This window comes from Diadema antillarum, unplaced genomic scaffold (genome assembly GCF_040938485.1).
Source record: "Diadema antillarum isolate AM-2024a unplaced genomic scaffold, OU_Dant_1.0 seq00001022_RagTag, whole genome shotgun sequence".
Classification (NCBI taxonomy): Eukaryota; Metazoa; Echinodermata; class Echinoidea; order Diadematoida; family Diadematidae; genus Diadema; species Diadema antillarum.
In genome coordinates this window covers 896,761-915,936 of record NW_027271857.1, presented here as the reverse complement: position 1 = coordinate 915,936, position 19,176 = coordinate 896,761, and the positions used below count along the sequence as shown (strand labels likewise).

Below are 19,176 nucleotides of genomic sequence, written 5' to 3'. Positions count from 1 at the left end.
TAAAAACATGCAAATATTTTGACTTCTCCTATGTTATGATACTTCATCTCTTTAATTCTGTAGAAATAAAAACATGCAAAATTTGTTTTACTCCAACTGTACCTGGCTAGTTGAAAAAAATATACTCACGCAAAAATTTCTACTTCATTGTATTAAAAGTAGGTATCTATACAACAACGTATGTAATGGCTGTGAGATCTTGAAGTCTTGTGACATGATACAACTAGTGTGATATTCCTGTATTTGTCTTTAATACAATGTAGATGCTGAGTGTGTTGCCTTCAGTTTAGTGCTGAAAAAAAAAAAAGGCCAGACAAGATATTGTTGTCTTGTATTTCACTGCCTTCATCTTTTTTTTTAATTGGTTGCTGATGCAAACATTTGATATTCAAATTGACTTCAAGAATCATAACAAACAACTTCATTCCTTGGGCTGCTCATGGATGCATGTGTAATGTTTGGTTTCTGAGGGTAACTTTTGTCTCTATGCTATGAACATTCATCAGGGATTATACTGTGGATTAGAGGTTTAGAATTAAGGGGATTGAAAAAACAATCAGGGGTCGATGACAAATCTACTTAAAATATCTTCAAGCCTGAAAGATTGTCATGTGTAGTTGACCAAGCACCTTACTCTGCAATTTTGTTTTTCTTGTTTGCTCAGTTTGACTTTCCTATGCAACCAGACCGTCAGTTCATCATACTTTTTAGTTCACCTTTAGAAGGGTGAATATGATCTACATGTATATAAAATATCACATCATACAATTTTATGAAACAAGATTCTTGTTTGTGTGTACCTCTTGACTTACAGATTCATGACATGTGACCTTCAGAGAACACAACACTGAACTGATTTTGACTCTACATTTTATTTGGAGGTCAATATTTCATGCAATGCAGCTTTACATGTGGTGCTCTCATCATTGTTTTGATTTATATTATAGTGTAGAGATAGTGAGGTATGACAAATTGCTCCACCCCCCATAAAGTGCAGATTTATGTCTTTAAAATTCTACACCCCTTGTGCAAAGTTGGCCATAACTTGGGGAAATTAGTCTCATTACAGCCAACAAACTAAGAATTTCCTGTCCTGTGTATAACACGCTGTGTGAGTGCCGTTGGACTTGATTAGCCATCTGGAGAGAGAGGGGAGGGTCTGTTGGAGGAGGGATGCATGGTTGAAGGAGTGTGCCGCATAGTCTTAGCCTAATTATCTACAGACAGACAGGGTGATCAAGAGACTCTGGAGTACTGCGAAATTGGTGGGCTGGATTCATCACAGTTCTTGAGTGTCTGGAAGCTTACTAATTACCTTGCTCAGTTCCTTTCGAACATCATCCCAGACTTTTGTGACTCTGATGTAGGAATACATTTTCTCAAATCAAATTGAGCAGGTTTGAGTGTTGATTGGAAATATCGTCATACTCTATTTTTGGTCTGGCTGATAGTTGCTTGTGTCCTTTGTTTTGAAAATAGCTACTGTACATCAAATGAACTTGAACTTGAGATGAATTTGAAGTAACAGATAAGATATAATGTATGCCAGGTTTTTGTTTTTCACATTGATTCTGATCTGGTAAAAGATTGTGATTTACTTTCACATTAGTTCAGCATTATTAGTGATATGAACAAATGTGCTGTCTTATGGCAGATATTTACTCCCTCAAGAGTATAATTTTATCCACATTTATAAGTTTTTGGATACTTTGTAATTTTGTTCAGTTTATATTGACCAGAACTACATGTACTGTATAGTGTCTTGAACAGACAAGTTGCAAAAGTATGGAGGTCCTGGAGAGTATGATTTAATATGTACAGTGTAAAACCTGCTGTCTGAACATTAGTACATCCTGGTTATACCTTGTGTAATTGACATGCATCATAGGCATGTTATTACTAATTAGTTCTTTCAACCTGTAGATCACATATTGAGTGATGTATTCATCATTGATAACACACTCCCTGTGTAGTATGCAGGCAGTCATTTTATATTCTTTTCTTTGTTGTGTTGATTTCAGGTGGCTGCCATACCCCATCGGGACGTGGAGGAATATACGTGGGATTGGAGCCAGAGTACTGTTGTGAGAAGGAACAAAGTGTATTGAGGAACGAGAAATTGGGAAATTGGAAAATGCATGTATGCACAGAGAGATGAAATGTCTGTGAGGTTTATGACTGGATGCAATGAAACTCTTTGAACAAATTTTGGGAACACTGATGATATGATCTTACATACATGTACTTTGTGCAGGCTGTGACATGTTTGAGAAGTTAGCAGAGTCAGATTATGAGGAAGAAACCAGTCCAGTGTGGAGCATGACACACTAACCAACAGTCACATACCAGTAATCTTCAGTACTTAACACTGTGAAGGAGAACACACACCAGAAGCCATGAAGAGGAGGAAAGAACAGCCAGGTTGGATGCATCCAGGGATATCACTGAAAGAAACTGAGTGCTGGAGGTTGTTGCCATGGAAACCATTCCAAAGATCATCATGCCAACATTTCCTTGTACTCTTCTCACTAGTACTCATATCAGGTAAAGACAATTTTCTCTATTCACTGGTCATGAAGATACACACTTGATATTAGGAAAACATTCTTTCATGGCAAAGGACAAGGACATTTGTAGCTGTGCTGATGACAAATTCTTTTGATTAATTCACATGAGAGATGACAATTCAAGAGATACCTGTGACAGTAATCACAAAGTTAGTGTGTATGTGACACAGTTGTCAGCATAGTACTGTACACTGTCAAAATTATCTGTCAGGTGTTTGTTCTTGAATACTTATAAAATTCTATGTACTTCATTCTCTCAGAGTTATGGGAAATCAGTGTAGATCGCAATTGTAATGGTATTCACCTCAAGTGTCTTGTGTGCAAATTCAGAATTGACATTATACAATGTACAGGTGTACCTTAGTGTGGCTTCTATTCACTGTCATCATTGAAATAACACTGAACTGTAGTTGTCACTGTTTTTTCTCATTTTGTTCACTTTTGCCAAGAAGGCAAAAATCTAGATCTTCTAGGGATTACCGGTACATGTCCTTATACTGTACCTTGTACAGATATGTACAGTGTAGGTGCATTCAAACTGCAATATTAAGCATGTGCAGCACAAAAGTTAAATGCAAGCTGCACCTTACACAAAATTGATATTCCCAGAATTTCAAACTTGTATATAACTCACACAGCTCTTACAGGAACTTACCTTACGAAATCAATACCTGTTTCGAAAGCAGTCAATAGGAAGAGCTTGAAGGAAAATCAATATGTTTACCGGAGGCTGCTACGCTGTGTCTTGCTGATCAATGTCACTCCTACCTTTACAAAACGACCATTGTTGACAACATTGGAAAAAAGACAATTTTCAGCTGTGATCTTTCTATCAACAAAAACAAAAGCTTAAATGACCCATCAATGTTGTGTCAATTCAAAGCTAGTAAATCATATACTACCTATTAAAACCTGAAGATTTAACTGCCCTTTGCAACTTGTTGATTCATGTGGCCAAATGCAGTATGTATTTCTGACTATCAGAATTAAGAATAACTTGTCCACTGTCAGGCAAATGCTATTTGAAATCCTGATGTATTGCCATCAATTGTATCTAACAAGATAATTCTATCATCATCAGCTTTGTGTGATTTTGCAGTGCAGAAAAAAAAAATAATGTCAAATAGTGAGATTGTGAGTAAATGAATGTAAATCCTGCTCTGGAGTATGTTTTGTGTTTGTTTTGTCCATTCGAGTGCAATACTGTGCAATTGCTTGATTTTTGGCAGTCGAGCACTACACACCAAAATAGCACTTTACATTGTACTTCCTTGACTGCTGCACACTTTCCTTTCACAGCCACAGTCATCTGCACATTCTGTCTAGATGCAACTGTCAAGTTACTTTCATAAGATTTTATAAACTGATCATAGTAAAATCTGATTTTTTTGACAGCTACCATAGATAAGAGAATTGTTAGGACTGGAGATTTACATTCTAGACCAAAATAAAATTTAGCATTGGTTTGTGGAGAAACAAGTTTTGTTTTGTTTTTTTGTTTTTTTTTAGCAAAATTTGTACCTGGTATTTCTAACAAGGGAAACAAGATGGTGTATTGGGACATGTTGTGTCATACAAAATGTATGAAGGATGCTGGGTATGACAGACCAGGGGAGCATATACTATACTGTACGTGCATGTAGTAATAAAATGATGTGTTCCAAATTTGCATGGTATTCCAATGCAGTCTAGCACTGCATTTACCAATCGCAATTAATCTACAGTCAGCTGTGTAGCGCAATCAGAATTAATATGCTGCTTTTGAAATACACCGTACGCACTGTAACAAAATTTTTGGATTCAGTACTTCTCTGAAGGTGTCCATACACAGTTTTCCCATCCCATCTGCCTCCTGTCAATTATTCTCTGAACAACAAAGACCATCTCATGGAAGCAAGCTCATTAAAACTGTTTACTTACCAGTAAATTCCTCATCAGCTACAGTCACAGCTGTTGTATACCAAGATGATCTATTGTGCAATACAGCAGACTCCTGTGTGGTGAGATGGATAAAACCATTCGATCATCCTGGAGTAAAGTTGAAATATCTCTAGATGTCAAATTAGGCATGAAATGTAACATTCTCATCTAATATATTTTCATGACAGGACTTTCAATGTGCACAGTGGCTGCAGAGAAGTACATTGACATCGATGCCTACATAAGCTATGATGCCGTGTCAGACTCAGAAGAAAACCAGCTGAGGGGTGCGGAACAGGTGTTGGAATTCAGCTTCCGGTATTGCCATGACCCAGGGATGCTGATCTACCAGGAGGGGGATGATGATGAGGAGGAGGACTTTTTCTTTGCTCTTGGTGTTAATGGTGGTAGGCTCTATCTGGAGTGGAAGGTGGAATCGGATTCACTGGTTGAGGTATTTTATTTACTTTCCTTCCTCTCACTCTTTTAAAGTTCCAGTCAGTTATCAAAATCCCAACTTATGAATTAACATGTTTTCACATCCAATAGAATGCAAAACTACAAGCAAAGATTATATCATACAACGTATCATACAAGATAATTATAGAATAGTAAAAATGTTGAATGAAAGAATGTGTTTCATGAAATTGAACTACAGAGTAATTTCTTTCAGTTGCCTCAATGTTTATGATGAATCTGGACCATTATGATGTACATAGCGTTGTTTAAATCAAAATCATTATTACATGCGGTGAGGACCAATCTAGTGCACTTGTACAGTTAACCGCAATGTTGATATTAAACTACACTCTACGTGTATGTCACCTCTTCTTGCCCTTGGCCAACTTCAGCTGTTCATAGGAGATGGGTTGCTGGAAGCCAACGTTTCTTACAGTGTGGCCATCTTCAACCTTGGAAGCTCATTCCCCGGGACTACCTTTGCCACCATCAACAACATTGCAGCACCAGTGAACTACCTAACCCCAGAGTCCCAGAGTGCCCTGGATATGGATCAGCTCCTGGGTCAGCTCTTTATTGGAGGCTACGATGACATCAATGACCTCACGGTAAGACACTCATGTTTGCTTTGATAAACGTGACAAAAGTGTTTGTTGATTTTAATACTGTATACATCAAATATTTTGCAAGGTTTGTATGTACACAAATTTCGCGAGTCAGGTGCCATTCACGAATTAAAAAACACACAAATGTATTAACTCTGATCTGGGCATGAATGTGACGTATATGCATACATTTCTCCTTTTAGTACGATAATCCATAATCGCAAATTTAACTGCTTGCAAAATTGTTGGGAAGTCCTGACTCATGATAAATTAGTCTCGCTAAATATATGGCATATATCGTAATTAAACATACTAGAGCTTGTATCATTTGCAAACAGATTAGTTCCTGGATAATTACGAAGGAAAGCCCAGAAACGTCTATCACTAGAATAGACTGAGCATCAGATCTAGCAGATCTTATGCTTGGTAATTTCAGGGAGATTGAGTAGACAGGATTTGACCAACAGGCTGGAACCCTTGGGTCTCATGAATTATTAATCTGTCAAAGCCATGGTCACAGCTGGTGTGGAAATTGTCTTGGCGTGCATCTTGCAAGAGAAGGAAGGAGAGAGAACGTCTGTGTGTATGGAAACATTTTGGAACCTGCAGCCAGGAAAGAAGTTGGGATGTACATCAAGTCAAGAGTCGGGAAGTTGGGGTGGGGAATGGGAAGGAAAGACCCTATATGTTCTATGAGTCAGGAAGCATTTTGCATTGTTTGGCGTTTGTCATCAATTAAGTCTGCCTTGCCTCACAAAGCCATTTATTAGGACTTTGTCCCTTCAGAAGGCTGAATTTGAGAAGACTTGTTCAACAGTCTCTCCCCTGTGTCACCAAGCTCAAGCATCAATAGATTAACTATGACCTGCCATAGGCTTGTGTTGCTCTTTCATGGCCTTGTATTGCATGGCAGCCGTGGCTTGATGATCATACTTTCCCGTTGTGTGTATAGGGTGAGCGGATAGATAGTTTTCTTGAAGTCTCAGACACCTCTGGATCATGATGATCGATGCGTCATTTTTTACCCCTTTACTGCACTTTGTACTTTCTCCTCCCAAGATTGTGGATCTGTCATGATGTCAAAAACAACAGGTCATGATGATGGATGCTTCATGTTAAACAACCTTTTACTGCACTTTGTTCTTTCTACTGCAAAGATTGTGGCTATGCCGTGATGTCAAAAACACATTGGGTAGGAGAGAAACTCAAGAGGGTCTAGGAAATGCATGAATAACCACGCCCTGTAAGATAGATTCCTGATCATCACAGCAAGGTGATCATATGACCAAAGGTGTGCCACTTCTGAAAATAAGAGTGATATGGTGTTAAGGGAGGGGCACGATGGAGGGAGAACGGGAGCAAATATCTCATATGACACATGGGAGTCAATCGAAATGCCAGGAATAATTGTAGGATGTTTGTGTGCGCTGTTCATATTGCTGATGCTGGTCACAAGGTCTAGGTTTCAAAGACCAGAGAGGTTAGATTAACAGCAATTAGAGGGGGCGATACCTTCCTCTACCGTTCTAAGTCTCCCATATTACACAGCTTCCTTAGGGCATGGCCCGTAAGCATTACAACTGAGAACAACAGTCATTATGGTATATTATATGTCAGTGTCATATATTTCAATATCATTGCAGACCAGATCTGTAGGCATGCAAACAGTACTATAGCTTGTAAGAGAAAGTATGAACCAATGTAATTTGAGAAGGATATGAGCTAACTGCTGTAGGTGGAATGCTAGTGTAGCTCTTACTGATCTAGTCAAAGTGTGTCAGTGGCTAAAACTGAACTCTTGACTAGTTATGATATGTTATACACAAATGTTACAATCCATAAAGTTTTAAAATTCAGCAGCAGGAAATAAAGAAGTTGATTTTCTGTACTGTCAGTTATGTAGCACACTTGAAGTACAAACAAAAAACCACACAAACATTGAGACCAAAAAGTGGTGTATATTGTGTACAATGTAGATTGTTGTCAAGCTTTATACACAGTGTACAGTTCCCATGAATTGACATTATTGAAGCTCACACAAAATGCCACAGGCAGTGTACAATAATAACGATTTGAATGATACATATTGGTTACTGGTACAAACTGTACCTTCTTACATCAGGAGAATATTAATCATGACAACAAATCAAGACAGTCATGTGAAATATTAGGTCTATGTTTAATTTGTAGACAAATGTAGCCAAAATAATATGTTCATTTGACTCTAACTTCAAATGTTCATCCTCATACACAATAACTAATCCTGATTTTGTGGTTTAATCAGGCTGTGGGAGGAGATAAGATCTGGTTGTTTTCTTGGTCTCCCAGGATAATGACTAGTCAATTTTTAGCATGTTCCTCCATGATGACTAACTGGAGATGAGAAGGATGTGTCCACATTAAGAGCTAGTCTTGATACTTGATGGTCTCCTGCACTGAAAGTGATGTTCTCATCAACAAGTGTTGTGAGGAGGAGAAGAAGGAAGAGGGCATGGCGGATCTTCACTCTCTGCTCAGGGGAACTGATTACACATGGTGTGATTCCCTGGCTAAAAGATGTACAATGAGTTTTCAATTACTGCAGCCTTCACTCAGCATGTCTAAAGAGCATGGGGGGGGGGGGGGGGACTATTCAGGTTATCATTCAAGCACATGAGAATGACAGAGCTGGTCTTTGAAGTGATATCACAAGAGAAAGCCATAGCTGTCACATTGAATAGGGTTTACAAGACTTGATGGTATTAAAGTCTTGAGGTTTTAGAAAGAATGTAGCAAGGGATGAGGGGCTAGCCATCATTAAAGACAAATACATATTACTCAGAGGCACAAATTAGCTCTGAGAAAAAAAAAAGGCTGATGTGGTGCTGACTCCGGCAGTTCTTTGAAACAAGACAATACATGCAATCTAGACATTCATTCACCTTAAAAAGCTTTAGTTTTTCATTCAGAAACAGTTATAAAATTTGTTCATTTTTGTAATTGAAAGAAAAAACACTCCTTACATTGCATCCTGCACAGTCTAAGTAGACAACACAAATTAGATCGATTTTACTTTGCTTTCATGGAATGATTAAATGTGAAATGTATTCGATCAAGGTATCACTTCATCCACAAGCCTACATGTATATAATGATGAGTGATTTGAAAGTACTTTGTGTTTATCCCTGGGAACAAGCAACAAGGAATATGCTGTCATTTTTATATCATATGACTGATTCTGAACCAATCACCATATTCAATTACTGCCAAAGGATATTGCATGTTTGTTACTTATGTCCTATCAGTGTTACCATTATTCATTTGGATTTGATGTGGATGATTCCAGTACCCTATAGTCCCAGCAGTCTGCCTTAATCTTCTTGCTGTACCGAAGAATTCAGTCTAGTTACCTCCGTCAAGGAAGGAGGTTATGACATTTATTTTCATTGCCGTTGGTTTTTTTGTTTTTGCATGCAAAATAACTCAAAAAGTTGTGAATGGATTTGAATGAAACTTGCAGAAAAAGTTGATTATGACACATGGAACAGATTATTAAATTTTGGTTGTGATCTGGGAATCTTTATGGATTTTTGAAGGATTTCTCATCTTTTGGCAGGTAGGGTCAATGAACTTAAGAGCTTAAGCTGCACGTATATGAGCTTTGCATACAGTACGTGCCCTAAAATGCGTGCTCTGCTCGCACAAGGCACCATTCAGCTGGGAGATGATGATGTGAATAAAAGGTTTCTATATTGGGAAATTGGGCGATTTTCAGCATGCAAGTACCAGGTATTCATGGAAATTACTGATCTCTATGGAAGAACAAAATCAGTGGTGGAAATGAGCTGCCTAGCGGAGGTCTGCGCTCTCAGAGTGCTTCTCTATTTTTTTTTATTTAAAAAAAAAATAAAAGACCATACAGAGAGCCCACCAGCACTGGTTCCTTTGATGACTATCCCCACACTTTGCAGCAGTGGCCTGACTGTTGTTTCTTCATTATGACCCAACTGACCAACTAGACTGACCTAAATGTGTTTGTCTCACTTTGCATGATGTGTTGAAGACCCTGATGTGAGGTAATTGCAGGACTGACCCTAATATGAAAGGCTTGTCATATGACAAACCAGGCAGTGAAAGTCACCTCTCTTCCTATTGTTCATCATCATGTTGTGTGGCTTGATTGAGCCATCACTTAATCCTTCAGGCAGAAAACAAACAATATGAGGAGATCTCTAATTAAAATTGATGAAACAATACAGTACATCACTTACTGCATGTGTATGTAATCAGGAGGTGTCATAACGTATCGACAGTAAGATTATAATCATAACATTCCAATTAAGTGGCAAGGTTTGAACAAGGAATGAAGCAAATGTTTGACTCTTACTCACTGTAGAACTGATAGCAGAGCTACAAAGTGTGTAAAGCATACAGTAAATTGTTTGATAGGATTTATAAGCATATTTTCAACTCATAAACTCTAATATGCTGGTGATTGTAGAATTGTGAATCACTGAGCATAGATACTTTCATGACATTATGGGCATGTAAACTTTCATTTGGTGCTTTGATACATGTACTATACTGTACAGCATAAATAGTAAGTAGAAAAGCAGTAAAGATTAATATCAACTGGTGCTGGAGTGCTAGCCAAAGCTGGCACCTGACTGGACCTCAAATGAAATGTTGGCACTTTTGGTAAATAGACACGTGTGCAGAGAAGCATTGTCATTTCATTTTATAAAGTCACTGCTGCCAAAGAAGAATGTGCCAGATCAAAGTTGAATATTCCAGATGATGACCCTGAAATACTTTGGCTTCACAAAATTCCAATTGATTACTGCTGACCCAGGCTTGTGTGTGGGATGCAGTCTAATTCTTCTTTAATTCTGTTCCGGAATGCCTATGGAGAAATTAATTTGAACGGCTTTTGATCTGCTTTTGATCTAATTAGCCTCTTTCTATTTTGAGACTAATTCTACTGAGGAGAATCTTTACCTGTTTTAGTGAGCATAATCAGCCCAATTTCCTTTATTCTAGTTAAAGTCACAGGCCAGCCAAAGATATTTCTAGTGCCTGTCATGGATTACATGACATCACATTACAACCCATTGTAGATGCAGGAATTTGAAAAAAGAAAAGTGAGATACTAGTATTGCTTCATACAGACACCTCAATGGTGCTGTAAAGAAAAGGCTTTAAAAGATGTATATTTTTTTTTATCAAAGGGTGTGTTGAATACTAATAGATTGAAGACAGCCCAGTAAAGTGCATGATACCCCACCCCCCCCCCCAAAAAAAAAAGGGAAAAAAAAGAAAAAAAAAGGAGAACAATTTAAAGGGGTCGTATAGTTTTGGTCGAGACCTAACCTCAGGTTTATAACATTTTTTGGTGAGATAATGAAAAACCTCTAATGAAATATGAAAGAGAATGTAATTTCAAGAAGGATTCAATGTTAATTTGATCAAAATTGGTCTTGGAATGGCTGAGATATCCAAAATAGCAATCCCAATAAAATTGACAGGCAATGACTTTAATTAGGATCTGTTTGTTTTACTGTATTTTTAGATATCCCAGTCATTTCAAAACTGATTTTCATCAAATAAATGTTTGATTCCCCTGAGAATTGTATGCTCTTTAACATTTCATAGAGTGGTTTCTAGATATCTAGCAAAATGTTACAAGCTGAATCCTCACCTCAACCAGTACTGTACATTCCCTTTAATAACTGTACTGAGCAAATATGTTCCCACTGTTATCGTAAGATGAGATTTCTCAAGTACTGAAAGCTTTATTCAGAAAATTTGATAGGTATAAAGTGCAGGTCATTGCTTGATTTCCCATATATGTGTTATTTGTATGTTTTCATAAAATAATTTGCTGTGATCAGCATAAAGCTGTAGAAGCTGTTAGAGTACTACGTGTACTGTAGGGTAAAAGCTTTCAATACAACTGTCTTTTTTTTGGGGGGGGGGGGGAGGGGTCATATGATAGGAAATTTAATCTATGACAAAAATTCTTTAAGTAATTGGTATAGTCAGTGTTAATTTAATTGGTTATAAAATTTGTCATTTTAGACCTTCATCAATATGACATGACTTTCTTGGAAGTATTATGTGTGCTACAGCGAGTGAGTGAGCTTCGTTATTTCATGGTCAGTTGCTATTTTTGGAGGAGGCTGAGTTGAATCCATCCACTATTTGTTGATATACTATGATGTAGCAGGTGGATTGTTTCAGTGGACGCAAAGCCCTAGCTGCTGAGACTGGATGATAACATAATCCTCCACGGATAGTTTACCACATTGTCATCACATCTCAACCACATATTCATAACTTCATGGACCTGGATGGTGTATGAACTCTACAAGTTTGTAATTTACATCGTACGGTGGTATATATCATCTGTACAGCTTTCCATTTCATTCTACCTTTGCAAAGCTGTCGTTACCCCACTTTGAATACCAACACCTAAATATTGACACAACCATGCTCACCATCAGATACCATAACTTATGACGTAAATTGACATACAGTTAACTCTATTTGCTAGAGTATTACAATCCTTAATTCAGTTTAAGGTACAGGCAGCCTTACTTTCTATCCAACACATTACTTTCCCTCACCCCAATCTGACCCCAGTTTGTGCCTTTATGAGTGCTCTAACACCAACCTGGTTTCTCTCCACACTAATAAGTCTGGTTTCTCTCCACACTAATAAGTCTGGCTTACTCATGAGGTTAATTAACACTCATCCTTACCCCCTGTCTGTCCTGCTTCTTCAATGCTATGTTGTTGTGATTGCCAATGTAATCCTAGATATAACCACCCATCTTGTGTCAATCCCTACCGCCCCACCTTCTCTCTCACGTGAACTTGCGTCTTTCTTGAACTGACAGTCTCTTCACCACCAAAGATCCATGAATCCACCTGACCCACAGCTCATTCCACACCCAGTTTTTGATGTCAGTATCTTTGATTTGCTTTCTGATCCGTCTTCATAAAACCTGTCTTAAATATGCTTTACTTAAAGGGATCGTATAGTTTTGTTTGAGACCTAATTTCAGATTTCTAACATTTTTTGGTAAGATAATGAGAAACATCCTATGAAATATGAAAGAGCATGTGATTCTACGAGGAATTCAACGTTCATTTGATGAAAATTGATTTTGAAATGGCTGAGATATCCAAAACAGAGTGATTCTAATAAGTGTGGGACCCACACTTTATTACGATCGCTTTGTTTTACTTTGTTTTTGGATGTTTCAGTCACTCCAAACCCGATTTTCATCAAATAAACTTTGAATCCCTCTGAAAATGGTATGCTCTGTACTATTTCATAAGTGTTTTCTTGGTATCTCGCAAAAAGTTAAAAGCCTATTTCTCATCTCCACCAATACTGTACTATCCCTTTATTAATACCATTACACCAATTCTCATCATTTTAGCTTTCTTACACCCAGTGGTTTGGGTTTGGTTTTAGTTTGGTTTAGATATATATAACATTCTGTATTCCACATTTTACAAGTAAATTATAAACATTACGGAATTAAATGTGCAAGTTGTCAACTGCATACAAAAGAATAAATACACATGAAATATGAGGAATAGCATTGTTTAAAGGGCATAGAAAATTCAGAATATGTTATACAAGCCCATTCACTAGATACAGTGAGTTATATCATGCGTTAACTTTGTTCAGTGTCCAACTTTCCACGTTCTGCAGTGTTTTAGAGTACAAATAATTGTTCTCCCCCCCCCCCCCCCCCCCCCATTGTATTCGGGTTTTTTTTTTTCATTGTCTTACACCTATTGCTATTGTGATTTTTATAAGAGTTCATTGTACTCAATGTGTGGAGGAATACAGTAGGGTGTATCCAGCTGGCCAGAAATAAATCCATTTATCATTCTTGCCAAACAGTTACATACAAATGACTGAAAACAATAGAATTGGCAAATTATGGTATGGATACTTTTTCTGATAATTTCAAACTTCAAGTTCTTTTGTTATTTCCAATTAGTGGCAATGGTGATTGTAAATTGAGAATAGTCGAGCCCTGTGAATCACGTTTGCACTGAAATCTACCATGCTTTTGACACAGAGGACTTTCCTTGGTTGTTTATTATCTTAATTAGCAGCATATTTTTTGTTAGTATTATATGTAATAACTGTGCGTTGACTCATATGATGTTGATGTAATTGTACATTGTAGTTTTCTTCTATATTATGAAGGAGGGTCTCTCATGTTTGAAATCAGTGAAAACCATCTAAAATGTGTTTAACCTTCATAAAGTTATTCACCAGACTCTGGCAATACATTGGATGTTTGCTGCTGCATAAATACTTGATCTATGTCAGATAGATGTATTTTCTGTGGTGGGAAATGTGATCGTATACTGTACGAGCTGAATTTTTCGCATACAGATATTTTCGCGAATTGCTACTTGGAGGACATTTTCACGTGTTGTTAATTTCGGGTTGTGAGGGTCTAACTGAACGTGGTTATTTGTGCTGTTATTTTTGCATGTTGTTATTTTCGCGGTTCAAAGGCGATGCACGAAATTCACAAAAATAAAACCACCGCGAAAAATTTCAGCTCGTACAGTACTGTGTAAATAGCATTAATCAGCTTTGAAGAATAAAAAAGGTTTAGAATCAGAGATACATTCTGCTGCTATTGGTGTTTCTCTTTGGAAGGGTTGGCTGGGGTGGGGGTTGGAAAGAATCAGTGAAGGATCAGGGTCTTGTAAAATATATGTTTTATACTTTCAGGCTCTGAAATTCAGTACAAGATGATGGTATTACCGGTAAACCTGTACATGTATGGTTGGAAAAAGGTTTAACTAAATTGCAAAAATTCTCACTGAATAGTGAGAATTCTGAGTTAGCCCCCAGTGATGCAATGGTCACTTTTAAAATTTAGGTGTAGGACTTCTTCTAGTATTATGCAGTGACTGTGGTCAGTTACTCCACGGTTACATATACAAGTGTAGGTAAGCTTGCAACGGTCAGGGTGGCAAGTGAGACTTCCTGACTGACCGATTGGTCCATTGGATGGAGTATTTCAGGAAAGGACACCTCCAAAGTGATGGGATGACTTCATCAACTGTCATCATGACATGACTCACATCAAGCTAAACACACAACTTTCACACACACCATGATGGCAATTTCAACTTTATACCCTGGTAGTTTTACCTCACCCGAGCAACTCTCTCTGCCACCTTTCAAGGAAAGTGGATAGGAACTGTCTCATTACAGCGCCCGCAAGGTACTGGGTTTGGGATTTCTGCTTCACACTTGCCAGACATGGAGACCAAATTTATGCTCTGGTCACTTGCATAAGCCCTGATTTTGTTCAGTCACAGTCGATTGGCATTGCACTTGACTTTTCTGTTGTTTGCTGTCTGGAGCAATGATGTGCGATTCAAGTTTGCTATAGTATTTCTCTGCATTTACCATCCCTATCATGAAAATAACATATTACTTTAAATATGATATTGCCAGTATTAGTAGTTTTGATGAATTTACTTTCCAAGCCATGAGTGAATGCTAATTAGCAACAGTTTTCACACAGGAAGCAAAGACCATTCATGGTGGTAGGGAAGTTCTTTCCTAGAAATTCAGTGGTCACTAGGTTGTTTCATGTCATTTTGACATACATATTGTGTACATTGTAGAGGGTCCCAGTAAATGCTGTGTGATGGTTGACATAAGCGGATCCAGAGGGGGATGCCATGGGCACGTACCCCCCTATTGTTTTTAAACAAAAGAAATAAAAGAAAAATGAAAGGGGGCAGGGACACGCCCCTTTATTTTTGAAGAAACCATCTTTGTCAGCTGATTATAGTCAGTGAAAAATTGCGCTGCACTGAAGCCTTTTTTTTCGCTTGTCAGCCGATGAAACCCGGAAGTGGCACCAGAAATATTTTGGGTGCCCCCCCCCCCCCCCACCCTTTTTCGGAATTCCTGGATCCACCCCTGATCGAGGTACTGTTCTTTCTATCATAATAGTACCATGGTGGAGCTATTCAGTGGCCAACATGGACTCTCTAGATAACATGCTACACACAAGCATCCCATGTAAAAATAAAACAGAGTAGAGTACAGATCAAGAAAATGTACATCAAGACCATTTTCACTCATCGGGGTCTTCAAATACTTGTAGGTTAATGTAAAATAGAAAAATTTTTTGGTGTTGAATTTTTCGCACATTTGGCACAACCAGAACGTAGCACGAAAATAAAAGCATGCGAATAATTTTACTCGCCATAGGTTCCAGTAGTTAACGTCTTGATTCCGCAGAATTTAAAACACGCGAAACTCTGCTAACTCCGCCAAGCGCGAAAAATTAGTCACGTGAAAATATCCACTTTGACAGTACCCCAAAAGAAAAGAAATATCTTTCACCCAAGGTTTTTAAATGGATAGAATTGGTGCCTTGATTATTTACATTAAAACGTCTGTGTGATCCCAAGTGGGCATTAACACGGACAACTCGTGTTTTGTTCTAATAAATTGGAAGAAGAGTGAAGGGGGTCAGGAAAGGCCAGAAGGGAAAGTTGTTGAAGCTGGTAATTGAGTCTGTCAGTGAGTGTACTTTGGGTGAGTCAGCGTAATGTGTGTGTTCAGCTTACAGCCCATATCATGCACTGTCTTTGTCATCACTAATCATGAGTGCTGATAGCTGTGTGGGATGATATCTGGAAGAGAGCTGATCCCCCATCCTGTGAGCAAAGAGCTATGTTTGGTGGCATAAGGTGTGATGTTGTGACATGGATGAACACCATCTCACTCAAAGTTAACAGAATTAAATCTGTTACACACCTACAATCAATATACCATGATATGCAAATATCATGGACTCTAGAATATTGGAATGTCAGAGAAGAATATTACATTTCAGATACGGCTGTAGTTATATTATACTTGTAGTACAGTGATTGATAATTTTTGCTAGTGATGCAGTTACTATAAAGCCTGATATTTACAAGGAACCCAGAAAATGCCTTCTTTCAACAAATGGTGCACTTAGAGAATGTTCATGAAAGAAAGATCACCAAGTAATGGCTGCTAAAAGCTGTACACACCTGCCATTAAATCCAAAGGGAAAGAACACAAGACCAAAGTATTACCTACTGGTAATAACCTCAAAGGAAAAAAATTCAGGAGGGATTAATAACAGCCCTTCTGCCTTTCAAATTTCTGGTACAGACATCTCGTATGTCACACAGTATCAAAGGATCTAGGGCAGGCAAGGACTCTCACTAGAGGGACTTCCTATAACCTTGACTTACGCCATCCATGTCGGCTGAATGGCTGAGGACAAGGCTCTTGGGCTCCCTGAGTGTTTTGTCACCATCTGCAGATTCCTGTAAAAGTGGAAAGTGTTTGCTTGAGTAATTTTTCGCACTCAGTCGGATAGAATTAATTATGCGTGGTTTTAATTGCTCTGAATCAAAGGTATGTGAAATATTATTGCAGGTTACAAGCAAAGTGTCTTTCTTATTGCCATAGATTCATGTTTCACAAAATGCGCAAATATTTCCACACCCACAAAAATGTCCACTTTCACAGTAAAGGAGATGTGTGTGTGGGGAGGGGGAGGGGTGGAAGAGGGGCAAGAGGATTTCCATGTTTACTAAATAAAATCTGGGTAAAGAATAATTAGACTGAGAATGTGAAGGTGTAAGATTTATGTGACCTGGAGTGAAATCTTTGATTGATTCATAGTTATGCCACTTTGTCTACAAATATATCAGCCATGAATGAGTTATATTTTATTTTGTACAGGTAGCAGACTTGATGTCCAGTGCAACAATTTTTAAAGGGAAACACTCTTAGATAGCACCTAGTTATGCAGTGCTGAATCAACTCCTAGTATGATACCAAATCTGGAAAACTGGTGAATTTAAGCTTAGAAATATTAGGAGAGCACGTGTGCAGTATCATTTCTATTCTCTTAGTGAATGCATGAGTATTAGTCAATTTCTAATCAACTGAATCATGCAAGAAATAGTATGTTAAAGGACAAGTTCACCTTCATTATGTGGATTAAGATAATGCAGCAGTATAAGTAGAATACATCAGTGAAAGTTTGAGGAAAATTGGACGATCCATTCAACAGGTAATAAATTTTTAAAGTTTCTGTGCAGTCAGTGCTGGATGATAAGACTACTACAGTTGATGATGTTACCTGTGTAGAATGATAAGGAAACTATAAAGACAATTCCACAAAATGTCAGTTTTTGAAAAAAAAGTGCACATTCCCTCAGCTTGTAACTGACATATGTTAAGGGTATTTATCATTTCCCCTACCTTCTGAAAGAGGCAAGTCATGCACACTTTTATGATGTGAGGAAACCAAAATTAAATTTTCTTTATGCTTTCTATATATATCGTTCTACACATATGACATCACAAGCTGTAGTAGTCTTCACATCCAGCAATCGCAGAACACAGACTTCAAAGATTTATAACTTTTGTATGAATTGTCCGATTTTGCTCAGTGTTCTTATATTACTGCATTCTCTTAATCCATATGTTTATGAAAGTGAACTTGTCCTTTAACTTTACGTCTTTTTTTAGGTATTTCAACCACCTTTCAGATAACTAAGAAATAGTTTCTCCCCTGAGATGAAAATGTTTGCATCCTGATAGTAATTTGGGTCTCCTTCCCTTTACCCACCCTGTTGAAAAGGAAGGAAGACTCCAAACCCCAATCAGCCTCATTTAGTGTAGATGTGAAGCGCAGTGTAAATGAGCTTTAGGATAGAAGATTAGTTAGGTTGCAGATATGCATTCAAAGCATGCGGTAACACTTGGCCAGGTGGGAAGGGAAGGCTGCTAGCTGCTGGAGTGGTGAGGGTACAGGAATATGATTTCCTATTCCGTCACAAACAACCTACTTTGGTCAGATTGTAGCATTATTTACACATGAACTCTTGGTATGTGGATGAAGATTGAAGACTGATTGACTTTTATTGAAGATACCATCCTTCTTGAATATGCGTAGTACTGTACTGTACCTTGACTATATTCCGTAAATGTCTCATATAATAGTATTGTGATATTTTGGATTATATTTACATTATCAATGAGTCTCTCTCTTCCTTGTTTAAGTCACTTTGATCATCAGCTGAAAAAAGAGAGGGTAAAATCAGGGCTGTGTGGATCACAAGACCTGTCTTTTCTTGACTTTTCATGAGTTCTAGATAATGTCATTACTCTGTCAGGGATTTTTACCCCAAGGTCAAGATTGAGTAGATTTCCCCAGGAGTGGGAAGATTTGCAACTTGTCATCTGACCAGTGGTATAAATGACAGTAGAGATACTGACCACTGGTACTGGCCAGTGAAGATGCTGACCATAGTAGGGATACTGACCAGCGGGGATACTTACCAGTGAGCATTTAGACCAGTAGGGATACTGACCAATGAATATACTGGCCAGATGTGATACTGACCAGTAGGGACAGTGACCAATGTGATACTACTCTGTACTGCCCCTGATTTCAGTGATGGAAACATCTCTTCTTGTTCCCATTCTTTCCATCAAATCCTGACACACAGGCACCTCTTAATAGTGATGATACACAGTTCAAAAATGTGGTGTGGTTTTGAGATGTCAGAACTGAATTCATGAC

The 19,176-nt window shown here is 38.0% G+C and overlaps 1 protein-coding gene across 1 annotated transcript in view; it reads left to right on the top strand.

Annotated features, from left to right (window-relative positions):
* LOC139742838 (uncharacterized) overlaps window positions 1-19,176 on the top strand; it is a 72,777-nt gene that overhangs the window by 7,498 nt on the left and 46,103 nt on the right. The window contains exons 2-4 of the mRNA XM_071653355.1: window positions 2,022-2,544; window positions 4,676-4,941; window positions 5,339-5,554. Coding sequence (XP_071509456.1) covers window positions 2,397-2,544; window positions 4,676-4,941; window positions 5,339-5,554 — 630 coding nt within the window. The 5' untranslated portion in view covers window positions 2,022-2,396. The remainder of the gene's footprint in view (window positions 1-2,021; window positions 2,545-4,675; window positions 4,942-5,338; window positions 5,555-19,176) is intronic.